Here is a 17,091-nt window from a genome sequence, read left to right as displayed (position 1 = left end):
ACAAAAAGTAAAAACGCATGTGATCGATAAAGGCTGGTCTGCACCATCAAGCAAAGTGACAACGTATAACAACAACTGCCGTGATTAATTCAATGTAAATCCAACACGGTTTTGTAGTTGAAAAAAAGCCATAAAGCGTCATCTCCAACTTGGATTTTTGAGGTCAGCCTTACTTTTTCAGAATGTGGAGATGCCGACGTTGGACTGGGGTGAGCACAGTAAGAAGTCTTACAACACCAGGTTAAAGTCCAACAGGTTTGTTTCGATGTCACTAGCTTTCGGAGCACTGCTCCATTCACCTGAGGAAGGAGCAGTGCTCTGAAAGCTAGTGATTCGAAACAAACCTGTTGGACTTTAAGCTGGCGTTGTGTTATTTTTTCAGAACATTGACAATGTTGACGGAGATGTTTAGAACTTTCCTCAAACCTCACAAAGCTGTCACTCGTGGCTTTGACACAATAACGTCAGTGCTCCTTCCAGCATCACTGGGCCTGAGAACATAGCCTGCTGACAGGGGAGGCTGAATATTCCCTTGCCTGACTGACAGTCTCACAGAGCACAGGCAGGGAGTACAATCACCCCAGAGGTTTTTAAAGAATGTATTCTTTTTTTTTTTTAAATCGCAGGGTAGAATATGGAAGCAAAAATATGCTCCCCAGAGCCTGTTAGGGGTGACATGGTAGCTAGCACTGCTGCCTCACAGAGCCAGCAATCCAGCTTCAATTACAGCCTTGCTGTACAGAGTTTATATGTTCTCCCTGTGTCTACGTGGGTTTCCTCTAGGTTCTCTGGTTTCCTCCCAAAGTTCAAAGGTGTGCAGGTTAGGTGGATTGGCCATGCTAAATTGCCCCTTAGTGTCCAAAGGTGTGCAGGTTAGATGGGGTTATGGGGTTACAGGGATAGGCAGGGGGAGTGGGCTTAGGTTGGGTGCTCTTTCGGAGCGTCGATGCAGACTTGTTGGGCTGAATGGCCTCCTTGTGCATTGTAAGAATTCTCTGGCTTTGTGGGATGTGGGTATGTGTTAAGATATTGGTGTTTTGGTCTCCATGGGCAGAATTTTACACTCCCCCAAAGTGGGTTATGAGGCAGGGGGTGGGTAGCGTAAAATTGAATGTATGGGATTCACTTCAGGATCAGGCCCATCCCGACCCAGACCCAATTTTATGCTTGTGCCCACCCCTCCCAATCCTCCAGGGTGTCCCCTACTCTCCACCCTCCCCCCCCCCCCACCCATCAGCCTTACCTTTACCCCCCTCCGCACCCACCCATCAGCCTTACCTTTACAAGGGCCCCTGAAAATATTTCCAGGCAGTGCACTGCAGTACCTCTTCTTGCCACTGCAGTGTTGTGCCTGGCCGGGTTGACGAGCTGTCGGCCAACCCCCTTGGTGTGATCTCCTTCCAAGGGCAGATAGAGGTCCTGCCCACTGCCAATCAATGCCCAAGCAAGCATTAAATGGCAGTGGGCCTCCACAAGTCGGCACCCACTCAGCCTCGAATCACAGGGTTGTCCTGTGATTCGAGGCTGAGTAAACTGCATTGACATTCTCTGGAGTTTCGAAGAATGAGAGGCGACCTCATTGAAACATCCAAGATTTGAAGGACACCTGACAGGGTGAGCGTTGGAAGATTGTTTCCGCTGGTCAGGAGGATCTAAAACACACGGGACTTAGTCTCAGGAAAAGGGGTCGATCATTTAGGACAGGAATGAGGAGAGATTTCTTCACTCAAAATGTTGCAAACCGTTGGGAAAGCCGACACCAGAGGGCTGTGGATGCTCCATCATTGAACACGTTCAAGGCTGCAACAGACACATTTCTTTGGTCCCTCCAGAAGTTAAAGGAGTTGTGCGGCAAAATGGGGTTGAAGCACAAGATCAGCCGAGATGGTATTAAATGGTGGAGCAGGCTCGACGGGCTGAATGGACCACTCGGGCTCCTATTTCTTGTAACGTTGAGCTGGCCACTGGGTGCTGACCTAGTTCCTGACCTCTGAGCATTTCAGCGTGGAACCTACTCAGTCATAAAACTCCCAGGGTAGATGGAGAGCAGTCAGCAGTGCTCAAAGGTTTCAGTCCTCCCCTTCCCCCCCCCCCCCACTCCCCAGTGTTTTCAAAACACTACCCTTCTGCCCCCCCCCCCGCGTTCTCTCGTCCCCTCCCAAACCATCCCCTCCCCCTCCCATTCACTTAACTCTCCTCCCCTCCCAACGCCTCTCCTCCCATCCCCTCTCCCATTCCGTTAACTCTCCTCCCATACCATCCCCTCCCCTCCCCTCTCCCCCCCCCAACTCCCTAAAGAGCACAAATTGTTGTCAAAGGTCCATTGATAAATGTGAGCCTGTGCTCATTACGACCCAAGAGCAGATATTCCAGGGATACTTACAGGAGGACCATCAGCGCCAGGAATTCCAGGAAGTCCAGGCTTTCCAGTCGGACCCTGCAGGATTTAAGGAAAGACAGGAAGGAACATTAGAGTGGTCTCCGGTGTTTAAAAGCAACAATTTATCGTTAAAACGCTAAACCGCCCCCAAGGTGCTTCACAGGACATCAAGATGGAGCCACATAAGGGGAGATTAGGGAGGATGGCCAAATATTTGATCAAAGAGGAGGTGTTAAGGAGCGTTTAAAAGAGGAAACGGCGAAAGGTTTAGGGAGGGAATTCCAGAGCTTGGGGCCTGGCCAGTTTCATTTTAAAATTCATATACGGGATGTGGGCGCCACTGGCTGGGCCCAGCGTTTTTTTGCTCATCCCCAATTGCTGCCTTGAAAAGGTGGTGGTGAGCCGCCTTCTTGAACCGATGCAGTCCATGTGGTGTAGGTACACCTATCGTGCAGTTAGGGAAGGAGTTCCAGGATTTTGACCCAGCGACAGTGAAGGAAAGGCTGATATATTCCCAATTCAGGATGGTGATTGACTTGGAGGGGACACTCCAGGTGATGGTGTTCCCAGGTATCGGCTGCCCTTGCCCTTCTAGTCGGTAGTGGTCATTGGTTTGGAAGGTGCTGCCTAAGGGTCCTTGGTGAGTTGTGCCTGTGTCTCTGTCTGTCGCTCTCTCTTTGTGTCTCTCTCTTTCTGTCTCTCTCTCTTTCTGTCTCTCTCTCTTTCTGTCTCTCTCTCTTTCTCGGTCTCTCTCTCTTTCTCGGTCTGTCTCTCTCTTTCTCTGTGTGTCTCTCTCTTTCTCTGTGTGTCTCTCTCTTTCTCTGTGTGTCTCTCTCTTTCTCTGTGTGTCTCTCTCTTTCTCTGTGTGTCTCTCTCTTTCTCTGTGTCGCTCTCTCTTTCTCTGTGTGTCTCTCTCTTTCTCTGTGTGTCTCTCTCTTTCTCTGTGTGTCTGTCTCTCTCTCTGTCTCTCTCTGAAATTGAGACCAAGCATCCTGTAGGTCAAGAAACTCAGCACAGATCTGGCCTTCACTGCAAGCGGGAATTCAGTATAAAAGAGGTCTTGTTGCAGCCAACAAGGCCTCAGTGAGACCACACCTAGATAACTGTGTCGAGTTTTGGTCTCCTTCCTCAATATAGGACGTGATTGCACTGGAAGCTGCTCAGAGGTTGATTCCCGGGATGAAAAGTTCATGTCATTGAGGGAAGGTTGAGAACAATGAGAGATTACCTTATTATGTACGATTCTGAGGGGGCTTGACAGGATAGACGCTGAGAGGATGGGTGGGATCTACCAGCCTGACACTGGCGGGCATCGTCGTGGGAGGGACAGGAATATTTCCGACTCCATCCACAACACTGCCTGCCACTATGGGGGCTGGAAACTCCCACCCAATAATTTCCCTCGTGTGGAGGGAAAGGGTCCAGAACCAGGGAACACAGTTTACAAATAAGAGGCCTCCCATTTAAGATGGTAGTGAGGGAGAATTTCTTCTCTCAGGGGGTTGTTAGTGCTTACAATTCACTTCCCCAGCGAGCAGAGCAGGCTGCGGGTCACTGGACACATTCAAGGCGGGGTTAGGTCTTTAATCGGCGAGGGAGCCGACGGTAATGGGGGGGGGTGGGGCGTGGAGGGTGGACTTGAGTTTACAATCAGATCAGCCATGATCCTATTGAATAGCGGAGCAGGCTGGAGGGGCCGTACACTCCTGCTCCTGTTTGTTACGACCTGGGTTTCTTGTGAATTGTGTGCCTCAGCATCACATTGGACGGTGGGGTTAGCAACCAGCTCGCTGCGGAAGCCCAATGGGTGGCAGGATAGTGGCTGCAACCGCTGTTCTCCAATCACTATCTTGAGGCGATCCTTGGGCTGCCTTCGAGGCGCGCAGGCTCCAGAGTGCACACCCGCTGTTCGAATTATCCAGTAAAAGCCCAGGGATTAAGAACAAACCCGCGATGCGAAACAAAGCACTCGCTCCAGCCCCAGTTCCGAGAATTCAGAGGCCCTGAAATTTGGCCTTAATTGCAAAGTTTAACCATCACCGCTGCCTGCCTCCCAGTCCAGCATCGCCAATGAGGCTGGATGCCACTGGGAAACATCGCTCAAGAATATGTCGGACCCCAGATTCGCCATCCACCCAAGGGAAAAGCAGGGAATGTGACTTTTCCGTGCAGCGTTCCCAACCAGAACCGTTTCGGAGCAGGAACATCCGGCCCTCAATGGTTCTGGAAGAGGCATAGCACAAACAGGGAAATTCACAGAAAGCGATACGAATCATTTGTTGGACAGCAGCGTTGGCAAGGTCGTCAGCAGGTGATCAGATAAAGAGATACTGGGCGAGGTGTTGGGCACCTCAGACAAGGGATTCGTCAACTCACTCGGCATGGTGGAGGACCCCCGGCTAACCTGACTTACCTTGTGGCCAGGAGGACCCATGGCTCCCTGAGGACCGTTTATACCCTGCAGGAGAGAGAAGACAGAAGAATGTGTGAGAGATTGGAAACGGAGAACAGTATGCTCATCTTGAACACATCCGGTACGAGGCCCTCACAACCATTCCTCACCTTGAACACTGCCGAAATCACCGCCACTCACCCAGTCCAAGATATTGGTTCAGGCACTTTCAAAGTAACAAGAGATCACAGGCCAGCCTGTCTATTCTCATCGAGAGCTTGGACAGTGCCAATTCAGGAATAAAACATAAACGAGAGATAGGTGTGCATTGTACAAGGGACAGTGTTTAGAGATGTTTTTACCCAGTAGTGAAGGATTGCTAATACACAGTAGAGAAGGGATGATTTTTATAGACTGAGTTTGTATTCAGTAGTGAAGGGACAGCTTTTTTTAGACTGCAATTGTACTCAGTGAGGGGATGGTGTTTATACGCTGTATTATTACTTAATAATGAAGGCACAGAGTTTATAGACGGTGTTTGTACTCTGTAGTGCTGGCAATTTTTTTGCAATCGGGTCGGGGGTGCCAGGGGAGCCTCCCATAGTGCGTTGAGGCTTGGGCGGGTTTGGGGGGTCGCCAGAGATCGGGACGCCATTTTTCTCTCGCTACACTAAGGATTTCCTACGAGCGGAGCTCCTCAGTGCACAAAACGGGGCTATATGCAGCCCCTCGGCCACACGTTCCTCACTGAGGCCCTCTATCTAACCCAAGAGACGTTTGGTGCCGCTCTGTTTCTCGCTGCTGCGAGCATCGGGAAACACGCGGCTAAACGGGCTCGCTATGGGACTTTGTTCCCTTTTAGTTAAATCCTGCCCTGTGTTTCAACTCAGTCATGAGGGGACACCGTTTCTAGACTGTGTTTGTACTCAGTAGTGAATGGAGCATGTTTATAGACTGTGCTTGTAAAGAGTAGTGAATGGACCGTATTTATAGGCTGCATTTGTACTCAATCCTGAAGGGGCGATGTTTTTTAGACTGTGTTTGTACTCAGTAGTGAATGGATGGTATTTATAGACCACGTTTGTACTCAACAGTGCAGAGATGGTGTTTATAGACTGTGTTTGTACTCAATGGTGAAGGGATGAAGTTTACAAACTGTGCTTCAACTCAGTCATGAAGGGACGTTCGATAAGGACACGGGGAGTCCACATCAAGTAAAAAAATCAAACTTTGTTTTATTTACAATTATGTTACATACAAATCCCGGTCGATCTCTAATGGGTATCTCCTCAGTCAGTGCCTTACAGGCCGACCTTTTATACGTAGTTGAATGGAATTCCCCTGCCCCTCAGCGGGGAAGCTCGTACTCCTCGAGAACCACAGGGAAGTTAATCATTCCCACCCCTTAAGCCCCATGTGGGATATTACAGGATGGTGCTTATGGACTGTGTTTGTACTCAATAGTTAGGGACAGTGTTTATGGATTGTGTTTGTACTCAATAGTTAGGGACAGTGTTTATGGATTGTGTTTGTACTCAATAGTTAGGGACAGTGTTTATGGATTGTGTTTGTACTCAATAGTTAGGGACAGTGTTTATGGACTGTGTTTGTACTCAATAGTTAGGGACAGTGTTTATGGACTGTGTTTGTACTCAATATTTAGGGACAGTGTTTATGGACTGTGTTTGTACTCAATATTTAGGGACAGTGTTTATGGACACTTTGTCCTCAGTGCTTAGGGGATGGTGTGTTTATAGTTGTCGTTGTACACAGTGGTGATGGGATGATGTTTATAGACTGTGTTCATACTCAGCAGGGAGGGAACCATGTTTTCAGACCATGTTCTTGCCTTGATATTGTGGTTCGAGTGTTACCTGAGCTCCAGGAATCCCTTGCTGTCCTGGTGGTCCCGGTTCTCCTTGCGGCCCCTGTTTGAGAAGAATCAGACAACATCATAAATTCCCGAGCTCTCAGCGGCGGACAAATGAATGAAGGAAGGGAATTGAAGAGAAACGACGCACCAGGTTTCCTTTCGGACCATGGGGACCATCCGATCCTCTCACGCCCTGAAACACAAGAGAGGTTCATTAGGAACGTTCAACCCTCAGAACAGAGGTGGCTCAACATGTTCACAAATCCTCCATGGCCATTCTCATGCCCCATTTTAATTTACATCTTTATAATACCAAAGTAAACCAGGGGTGAAAAGGCAAACTGTGTGTTGCCAGGACATGGAGGGTGGACGACCATCCTTTTGATGATCTGAACATGTGTTCATAGAATCATAGAATTTACAGTGCAGAAGACCATTCAGCCCATCGAGTTGCAACGGCCCTTGGAAAGAGCACCCCACTCAAGCGCACACCTCCTCCACCCTATCCCCATAACCCCACCCAACACTAAGGGCCATTTTGGACACTAAGGGCAATTTATCATAGCCAATCCACCTAACCTGCACATCTTTGGACTGTGGGAGGAAACCGGGGCACCCGGTGGAAACCCACGCACAGACGGGGAGAACGTCCAGACTCCGCAGAGACAGTGACCCAATTCGGGAATCGAACCTGGGACCCTGGCGCTGTGAAGCCACAGTGCTAACCACTATGCTACCGTGCTGCCCTGCTGTACTTGGCACAGCTCCGTTAGGGGTTGAGCCTCCTACTCCCTTGGATGATTCACCAAAGGGGGATCCTGCTCCAGTGTTATAATCACTCGCCCACTCAGCCAGTGGCAGAGCTGCTAATTCGGAAACCAGTCATTACCCCGGTGTCTGCCGAACGCCTTCACCAGATCGGTGCTGAATTACCTTGGGGGCATCTGAGTAAACTCTCACTGCTACAGGAAAAAACAGGTCAAAGAGGTGGGAGGGGGGGGGGGGGTTAATCCACTGAGTCACCAAGTGGGGCAGAGAATGGGAGGACCCATCACCCCGCTCGCTGATTGGTGGATGGAGAAGGGGAGCAAAATGGGCAGGGGCACATGTTTGCCTGATGTGGACGATCTCACTTCGTGGCGAATATTATTTCCTGCCAAGCGGTTAGTTCTTACTCAAGCGATTTGTTTTTTCTTCGCGTCTGCATTCACTCACCGGTGGTCCTTGTATTCCCAGTGGTCCTTTGGGTCCAAGGAGTCCTCTTGGTCCCTTGGAGATGAAGAGGGAGAGAAAAATAAACATTTCAGGATAAAGTCTTGCACGCAACACATTGTCATTGTCATTGAAAACAAATTTAAGACCTGTTGGGTTGAGATCATTGAATCTTAGAACTGCTTGGGCCCCAGCTCCGGCTGGCTTTTGACCTTCCTCAGCAACAAGAGTTATCCTGATGGTGCTACTTATTGGTGGAGTAGTGAATAGTCAGGGGAATATTACAATCATCGGACATCTGGACTGACAGACACAAGAGTCAAACATGCAAACGTACGACTGCACAAAGATCGGAATTAGGTGCAGATGTTAGGCCACTCAGCCCCTCCAGCCTGTTCCCCCATCGAATACAATCATGGCTGATGTGTAACCTCAACCCCATATTCCTGCCGACCCCTGATAACATTTCACCCCCATGTTAACCAATAATCTATCCAGCTCAGCCTTAAAAATATTCAAAGATTCTGCTTCCACTGCCTTTTGAGGAAGAGTTGCAGAGACACACGACGACTCTCAGAGAATGAAATTCCTCCTCATCTCTGCCCTAAATGAATGATCCCTTATTTTTAAACAGTGACCCAGTGACCCTGCACTGCCCCCACCCCCACAGTCGATTCTTGAGCAACATTTGGAGATTTGCAGAGCACTGCATAGGAGGATGGTGGAGGAAGATTCACCCACAGCTGTCAAACTGGAAATGGAAGAAAAGAGTTGTAGGGACTCACGGGGTAAAGTCAGGGGATAGGGTTAAGTGAGGTGAAACATGCGAAGAGACCGGTACTGGTGGAACCATTCGCCGATTCTATTCAATTTTATGGGCCAGCTTGACACACGCAGCACGTAGTGAACGCAGCGGGTTGGCGCAATTTACTGAGGCCAGGGGAAGGGGTCTAACTATCAGCCCAGATCGCCGGTCAGTCTGGGTCCTGCGACTGCTGGAAGGTGAAGGCCAGATAGTTCCCCGTCAGCCTCCTGGTGTGGGAGATTCACCAGACATTCATCAGACGTCGGGCCCACAGCACCAAACGGGAGATTCAAGGATGCCGGGTGATTCTGTAGCTGCAGAGTGGGCGGGAGTATGGACCGAGCGCGAGGGCCATCCTGCAGTCCCCAGTGACCACTTCAACAGTGTCCGCTCTCTCCACAGCTGCACGGTCTGGCTCCATATACCCAAACCCACTTTTGCCTGCATTGTTTCTTTAAATAACTTGTGGAGGTGGTGGGGGGGGGAAGGAAATCGCTGGCTAGGTCAGTGTTGTCAGGGTTGCTTGCTGTCTCATGCACAGGTCTGGAGGCTTGTGTAGTTGAACCTGAAATGTTTACCCACAGATCCTCACTTTACACACCTCCAAGGTAGAACCGTGCATGGGTGCGGTCACCTTGCTTGTTCGGTCCAGATTCTTCCACCCACACAGGCTACTATCATATGACTCTCTACATCAGGATGTGGGTGGCACAGTTTACCCAGTTCCACATTAAACGTTGCTCTGCCCAACACCCCCATACAACAGCCAACATTCATTGGCCACTGCTTACTGCCCCAGAGATGGAGATGGAAATCCATCTTGACTGGCTTGTGCATTCAAGCACGGTGGCACAGTGGTTAGCACTACTGTCTCACAGCACCAGGGACCCGAGTTCAATTCCGGCCTTGGGTGACTTTCTGTGGAGTCTGCACTTTCTCCCAGTGTCTGCGTGGGTTTCCTCCGGGTGCTCCGGTTTCCTCCCACAGTCCAAAGTTGTGCAGGTTAGGTGGATTGGTCATGATCAAATTGCCCCTTAATGTCCAGAGACGTGAGATTATGGGGATAGGATGGGGGGACTGGGCCGAGGTGGGGTGCTCTTTTGGAGGGTCAGTGCAGACTCGATGGGCCAAATGGCCTCCGTCTGAACAATAGGGATTCTATGGAAATGTACAGTTGTTTTGGAGGGACCTGGAAAGGAGCACTGGGAGGGAGTGAGGAAGTGTGATTGGGAGAGAGAGGGTGTGTGGAAGAGACACTGGGGGAGAGGCACGAGGAATGGTCATTGGGAGAGAGGGAGTGAAGAAGATTTATTGGGAGACAGGGAATGACAAAGTGATATTGTGAGAGAGGGAGTGGGGAGGGGAGATTGTGAGGGAGGGGGTGAGGAAGGGCAATTGTGAGGGAGGGAGTGGGGGGGAGTGATTGTGAGGGAGGGGGTGAGGAAGGGTGATTGCGAGAGAGGGTAACGAAGGGCGATTGTGAGAGGGAGTGGGGAGGGGTGATTGTGAGGGAGGGGGTGAGGAAGGGCGATTGTGAGGGAGGGGGTGAGGAAGGGCGATTGTGAGGGATGAGGTGAGGAAGGGCGATTGTGGGGGAGGGGGTGAGGAAGGATGATTGTGAGGGAGGGGATGGGGAAGGGTGATCGTGAGGGAGGAGGTGAGGAAGGGTGATTGTGAGGGAGGAGGTGAGGAGGGGCGATTGTGAGGGAGGAGGTGAGGAAGGGCGATTGTGTGGGAGGGAGTTGTTGAAGGGCAATTGTGAGCGAGGGGGTGAGGAAGGGTGATTGTGAGGGAGGAGGTGAGGAGGGGTGATTGTGAGGGAGGGGGTGAGGAAGGGCGATTGTGAGGGAGAGAGTTGTTGAAGGGCAATTGTGAGGGAGGGGGTGAGGAAGGGCAATTGTGAGGGAGGAGGTGAGGAAGGGCGATTGTGAGGGAGGAGGTGAGGAAGGGCGATTGTGAGGGAGGAGGTGAGGAAGGGCGATTGTGAGGGAGGGGGTGGGGAAGGGTGATTGTGAGGGAGGTGGGGAAGGGTGATTGTGAGGGAGGAGGTGAGGAGGGGTGATTGTGAGGGAGGGTGTGAGGAAGGGTGCTTGTGAGGGAGGGGGTGGGGAAGGGTGATTGTGAGGGAGGAGGTGGGGAAGGGTGATTGTGAGGGAGGAGGTGAGGAGGGGTGATTGTGAGGGAGGGTGTGAGGAAGGGCGATTGTGAGGGAGGGAGTTGTTGAAGGGCAATTGTGAGGGAGGGGATGAGGGAAGGGCAATTGTGAGGGAGGGAGTGAGGAAGGGTGATTGTGAGGGAGGGAGTGGGGAGAGGTGATTGTGAGAGAGGAGGTGAGTTGAAAGCTCATTGGAAGGGAAGCGGGTGAGGGTGAGCATTAAGCGCTGAGCTGTGAGTGTATTGGGAAGGTGACTGGGTGAGGCGAGGAGTGAGTAACTGTGAGCTGTCACCTGCCGCTGCCAGGTTAGTGGCAGACAGTTCCACAATACTGAGAGAACATCTCACTGGATCAGCTCTCTTTGGTGTTGATGACTAGATCCTGGATTCTCTTCACTACAACAGGAAACTGAACCGGACTTGTGGATATACTTACATGTTCACCTGGTAACCCTCTGGGTCCAGCCTCCCCATCGTCTCCCTGCAGAGTAAAGACAAAAAGGCAAGACCTTAGAGCACAAACAATCACAGCCCGATACCTGGGGTAGGATTCTCCGGTCCCCCAGCTGCCTCTTTCTCAGCGGCGTGCCGTTCGCTGGCATTCTCTCTTCCCGCCGCTTGTCAATGGAATTTCCCATTGAGGCTACCCCAAGTGACCAGGAAATTCGCAGGCGGGAGTGCGCTGCTGGCGGGAACAGAGAATCATAACAATCGTAGAATTCCGGCTCCAAGATTGCCTTATGAATCCCGTAACGGATGCGCAACCTGTTGTCAGCAGCCGCATCCGTTGAAAGTGCGACTGAGTAAGCTCCCAGCAACAATGGCCGTGGGTTTCCCACATGCCAAAGGAAGACAATTGTCCCATTAAATATTTGCTGCCATTCTCCGGAGTGGAATTTTAACCCATGCCGGGGCCAACTCCATCAAGCCCCTTAGTTTGGGGGGGGGGGGCGGGGGGGGGGGGGGGGGGGGGCGGCGTCTGTGGAGAGGGGAAGGAAGAGGGGAAGGAAGATAACGTTTTGAGCCTGGATGACTGTTTCTCAAAGGGGTGGTAATCCTTGTCCAGGTGCTGTCAGAGGACGCAGGAGCTGACATTTCAGCTTTTCTCTCGCGCTCAGATCACATTGATGATCACAGACTTTAGATCGAGGAGAATTACCAAAGCGTCTTTCACAATCTCAGCAAGTTCACCCCACCCGCCACCTTCGGGCCAGTGAAGTACTTTCTGAAAGGATGCCATCGTTATAATGTAGTTACCACAGCAGCCAATCTGCTTACAGCAAACAGCAATGTGGCAAAGTTCTTATGATGACCTCCAGGCTGACGGTGGCATTGTGGTATTGTCGCTGGACTGGCAAACCAGGGGAGTGCTCGGGGACCCAGGTGCAAATCCCCCCACAGCAGATGGTGAAATGTGAATTTGATTTAAAAATCTGGAATTTTAAAACATTTGAAACCATTGTAGATTGTCGCAAAAACGACCCGGCCTGACCGACATGTGACTCTAGACTCAGTGCAATGTTAACTGTCTCTCTGAAATGGCCAAGGGAGCCACTCAATTCAAGGGCATTTAGGGATGGCCAATAGCGACACCCACATCCCAGGAATGAATAATAGAAATGTACTTTAGCGATGCGGGGGTACATATGAATCATAAACGCAAGCACGGAGCGCAGGGAAAAGCGCCCCTGCTCCCCTTTGAAACAGGGTCCCTGGGAGGGCAGATGGGGGTCTCACTTGACAGACTACACAAACTGACAGTGCAGCACTCCCTCAGTACTGACCCTCTGACAGTGCAGCACTCCCTCAGTACAGACCCTCTGACAGTGCAGCACTCCCTCAATACTGACCCTCTGACAGTGCAGCACTCCCTCAGTACAGACCCTCTGACAGTGCAGCACTCCCTCAATACTGACCCTCTGACAGTGCAGCACTCCCTCAGTACTGACCCTCTGACAGTGCAGCACTCCCTCAATACTGACCCTCTAACAGTGTAGCACTCCCTCAGTACAGACCCACTGACAGTGCAGCATTCCCTCAGTGCTGACCCTCTGACAGTGCTGCACTCCCTCAGTACTGACCCTCTGACAGTGCAGCCCTCCCTCAGTACTGACCCTCTGACAGTGCAGCACTCCCTCAGTACTGACCCACTGAGAGTTCAGCATTCCCTCAGTACTGACCCTCTGACAGTGCAGCACTCCCTCAGTACTGACCCTCTGACAGTGCAGCCCTCCCTCAGTACTGACCCTCTGACAGTGCAGCACTCCCTCAGTACTGACCCACTGAGAGTTCAGCATTCCCTCAGTACTGACGCTCTGACAGTGCTGCACTCCCTCAGTACTGACCCTCTGACAGTGCAGCCCTCCCTCAGTACTGACCCTCTGACAGTGCAGCACTCCCTCAGTACTGACCCACTGAGAGTTCAGCATTCCCTCAGTACTGACCCTCTGACAGTGCAGCACTCCCTCAGTACTGGCCCTCTGACAGTGCAGCACTCCCTCAGTACTGGCCCTGTGACAGTGCAGCACTCCCTCAGTACTGACCCTCTGACAGTGCAGCGCTCCCTCAATTCCGGGAATGTCAGCCTGGAGCTCCCTCTCGGAGATGCTGGTAGAGTCGGGATTATGGGATTATGGAAATCCCCTACTGAAGAACTTTGAACATGATGAACTAAATATTGGAAGAGTGAAATATATGTCCGAGTGCGTTAGTGTGTGTGAAGGGTTCAGTAATAAGCCGTGGGTTCACCATCAGATCCAGGTGGCGATCAACTCATGGCAGGCTGTCCGCCACCTGAGCTGAATAAGGGGAGTGTGGACTTTCACCAGGTCAGGGCGAGAGCGGGATGGTGTGGATTTGGACCAATCTGGGAACTATGGTGATGGGCTCTACTCTCTAAACGACTGCGTCAATTAAATTTGAAATGGGGCTGGATAGGACCCCAGGTCCTGAATCTTCTGAGCAATGCTATCATACAAAGGGACCATTCACTCCGTGAAATCGCTGTCCACTCCTCAGCACTGGCCCTTTCCATGCCTCCCCTCTCATCATCAAGGGCCCCAAACAAGTCTTCAAGGTGAAGCAATGATTTACTTCACCAGTGCGGGTCTAATGTATTCATTGCTCACAACGTATGATCCCCTCCGAATCGGGGGGCATCTAACGCACCTCAGTCCATTGGCCTCTCATTTCAACAGCCAGCCCTCCCTGTCCTTGTCCCGTTACACCATAGAACATACAGTGCAGAAGGAGGCCATTCGGCCCATCGAGTCTGCACCGACCCACTTAAGCCATTTAAGGGTTTGAGGTTCCGTTCCTTCTTTATTCCTTTACGCTTCATTCAGGCGACTGCAAACCAGTCATTCACACCTCATTTATTGCCTGTCCCTAACTGCCCTCCATTTCAGAGGGCATTTGAGAGTCACCCACATTGCGGTAGATCTGGAATCACATGTAGGCCAGACCAGGTAAGGATGGCAGATTTCCTTCTCTGAAGGGACATGAGTGAACCGGATGGATCTTTCCAACAATTGATGATAGTTGTCATGGTCATCATTATATTAGATATTTATTTCCAGATATATTAATTGAATTTAAATTCCACCAGTTGCTTTGTTGGGATTTGAACCCGTTCATGAGCTGTGGGGCGTCATTGACAGGTCCCAGCATTTCTCGCCCATCGCTAATTGCCCTGAAACTCAGTGACCCTCTCAAGGCCATTTCACAGAGCGGCAGTTAAAGAGGCAGTAGCCAGACCAGGTTTCCTTCCCTGAAGGACATTACTGAACCAGAAGAGTTTTTACGACAATCGACAATGGTTTCATGATCATCATTACTGCTTTTTAGTCCATATTTGTTAATGAACTAGATTCCAAATCCCGTGGCTGGATTTGAACTTGCGATTCCAATATGTTGGTCCGGGCCTCTGAATCCAGTAATATTACCACCACTCTACCCATGCTAAGGCCCTCACAGTTCCACCACCCCCCCCCCGCCCCACAATCCGCCACCCCCATCCCGCAGCGAGTTGACCTCTGCTTTAACCCACTGCCGACATTGGTCTCATCCAGACAGGCCCGAAGCTCCAGATGTTCCTTAACCCGACAGACGGGCTAATTTTGGAAGGTGCCTCCATGTCGCGGCAGGGGTGTGAGGGGAGGGGTAATGAACAAAGTAAACACTCACCCTTTCTCCATCTTCCCCTTGTTGTCCCAATGGTCCCTGCACACCAGGCTCTCCCTAGGACGAGAAAACAAACATCTGGATTAAGCTCCCGGCGCACCACCTGCAAAGTCTCCCGTCGCCACTCAGCCAGCATGGAACCCCCTCTCTCTCTCTCTCCTGTTGGCAGCAACAGGTTGGAAAACAGCACGCCCTTGTCCAGACAAACCTCCCACCCCTATGTCAGGGGGACGGGGACCATGGGTGGGATCCGCATCCTTGGAACACCAGCCACTGCATCAGGAGGCGGGGGATCAGCCCACACGCTGCGTTCATTAGCAAAGGAAAGACGGTCGGACCTGCTTTGCTATCATAACAGCAGGATGTCCCAAAGCTCTCCTCAGACAGTGAAGCGCGGTAGCCGTTGTCATGGGTGGGGGAGGGAGTTGCAATCTGTGCACAGCAAGATCCAGCCGACACCCATGGAACCAAATGATTGGATAAATCGGTTTCTGAGCTTTCACTTGGCGAAATATTTCCCATCAATTGAGGCCGTGGAGAAGATTCCCTATTCCGGGGATGAGGATCTTCAGTTAGGTGGCCAGATCGGAGAGGTTGGGACGGTTCTCCCCGGGAGAAGGGAAGGCGGAGGGGAGATTTGGTCGAGCTGTTCAAAGTCACGAGGGGCCTGGACGGAGTGAATTGGGGAGAAGCGGTTCCCATTGGTGGGAGGGTGAAGATGCAGAGGTGGTGATTGGCAGGAGAAGCAATGGTTTCCCTTGGAAAATCCTCCCTCGGGCAGCGAGTGGTTATGGGGCACGCGACCTGAGGGAGTGGTGGAGACGGGATATAATCGAGGCATTCGTGAGGGAATTGGAACATTATCTGAAAAAGGTGAGCGGGCAGGGTCGGGGGTCACGGAGAGAGGGCGGGGTGCGACATTCGGTATGTACAGTATCAGTCTCTTTCTTTAAGGAAGACTGGAAAGCATTGGCTGCTATTCGGAGAATGTTTACAGGCTACTATCGGAAGTAAAAAACTGAAAATACTGGATAAGCTCAGCGGGTCATGCACTGTCTGTGGAGAGAGAGAGACAAACAATCAACCTTCGAGAAACAGAGCTGACACGTTCGTGGAGGTGCCATGTGTACTCGAAACGCTGACTGCTTCTCTCTCCACAGATGCTGCCAGTCCCACTGAGCTTATCCGGCATTTTCAGTTTTTTTTACATTTCGGATTTTCAGCATTCACAGCATCAGTTGTCACTGATAGGAGGAGTGCTACAAAATAGTGACATTATGGTGGGGCAGGCAATAAATAAAGAAATAACGTATGCATGTAGAAATGGTGCAGCAGTTATCATGGGGGATTTTAATCTACATGTCGATTGGTTTAACCAGGTCAGTCATTGGAACTGTGTAGCAGGCCAAGGACAGGGAGGGATGGCTATTGAGGAGGAGTTTATAGAATGTATCCGCAATAGTTTCCTGGAACAGTATGTAGTGGATCCTACGAGGGAACAAGCGGTCCTAAATCTGGTCCTGTGTAATGAGACAGGATTGATTCATGATCTCATAGTTAGGGATCCTCTCGGAAGGAGCAATCACAATATGGTGGAATTTAAAATACAGATGGAGGATGAGAAGGTAAAATCAAACACTAGTGTTTTATGCTTAAACAAAAGAGATTACAATGGGATGAGAGAAGAACTAGCTAAGGTAGACTGGGAGCAAAGACTTTATGGTGAAACAGTTGAGCAACAGTGGAGAACCTTTCAAGCTATTTTTCACAGTGTTCAGCAAAGGTTTACACCAACAAAAAGGAAGGACAGTAGAAAGAGGGACAATCGACCGTGGATATCTAAGGAAATAAGGGAGAGTATCAAATTGAAGGAAACAGCATACAAAGTGGCAAAGATTAGTGGGAGACTAGAGGACTGGGAAATCTTTAGGGGGCAACAGAAAGCTACTAAAAAGCTATAAAGAGTAAGATAGATTATGAGAGTAAACTTGCTCAGAATATAAAAACAGATAGTAAAAGTTTCTACAAATATATAAAACAAAAAAGAGTGGCTAAGGTCCTTTAGAGGATGAGAAAGGAGATTTAATAATGGG

The 17,091-nt window shown here is 50.6% G+C and overlaps 1 protein-coding gene across 7 annotated transcripts in view; it reads right to left on the bottom strand.

Moving 5' to 3' along the window:
• Nucleotides 1-17,091, bottom strand: part of LOC140390254 (collagen alpha-1(V) chain-like) — a 409,209-nt gene that overhangs the window by 101,030 nt on the left and 291,088 nt on the right. For all 7 annotated transcript variants that reach the window (XM_072475252.1, XM_072475254.1, XM_072475255.1 and 4 more), the window contains 7 exons: nucleotides 15,002-15,055; nucleotides 11,253-11,297; nucleotides 7,861-7,914; nucleotides 6,794-6,838; nucleotides 6,647-6,700; nucleotides 4,794-4,838; nucleotides 2,384-2,437 (listed from right to left, as the gene is read on the bottom strand). In XM_072475252.1, the coding sequence (XP_072331353.1) occupies nucleotides 2,384-2,437; nucleotides 4,794-4,838; nucleotides 6,647-6,700; nucleotides 6,794-6,838; nucleotides 7,861-7,914; nucleotides 11,253-11,297; nucleotides 15,002-15,055 (351 nt within the window). The remainder of the gene's footprint in view (nucleotides 1-2,383; nucleotides 2,438-4,793; nucleotides 4,839-6,646; nucleotides 6,701-6,793; nucleotides 6,839-7,860; nucleotides 7,915-11,252; nucleotides 11,298-15,001; nucleotides 15,056-17,091) is intronic.

This window comes from Scyliorhinus torazame, chromosome 14, assembly GCF_047496885.1.
Source record: "Scyliorhinus torazame isolate Kashiwa2021f chromosome 14, sScyTor2.1, whole genome shotgun sequence".
In the NCBI taxonomy this organism is placed as follows: domain Eukaryota; kingdom Metazoa; phylum Chordata; class Chondrichthyes; order Carcharhiniformes; family Scyliorhinidae; genus Scyliorhinus; species Scyliorhinus torazame.
Note: the sequence above shows the minus strand (reverse complement) of the source record. Positions and strands in the feature narration are given on the sequence as shown.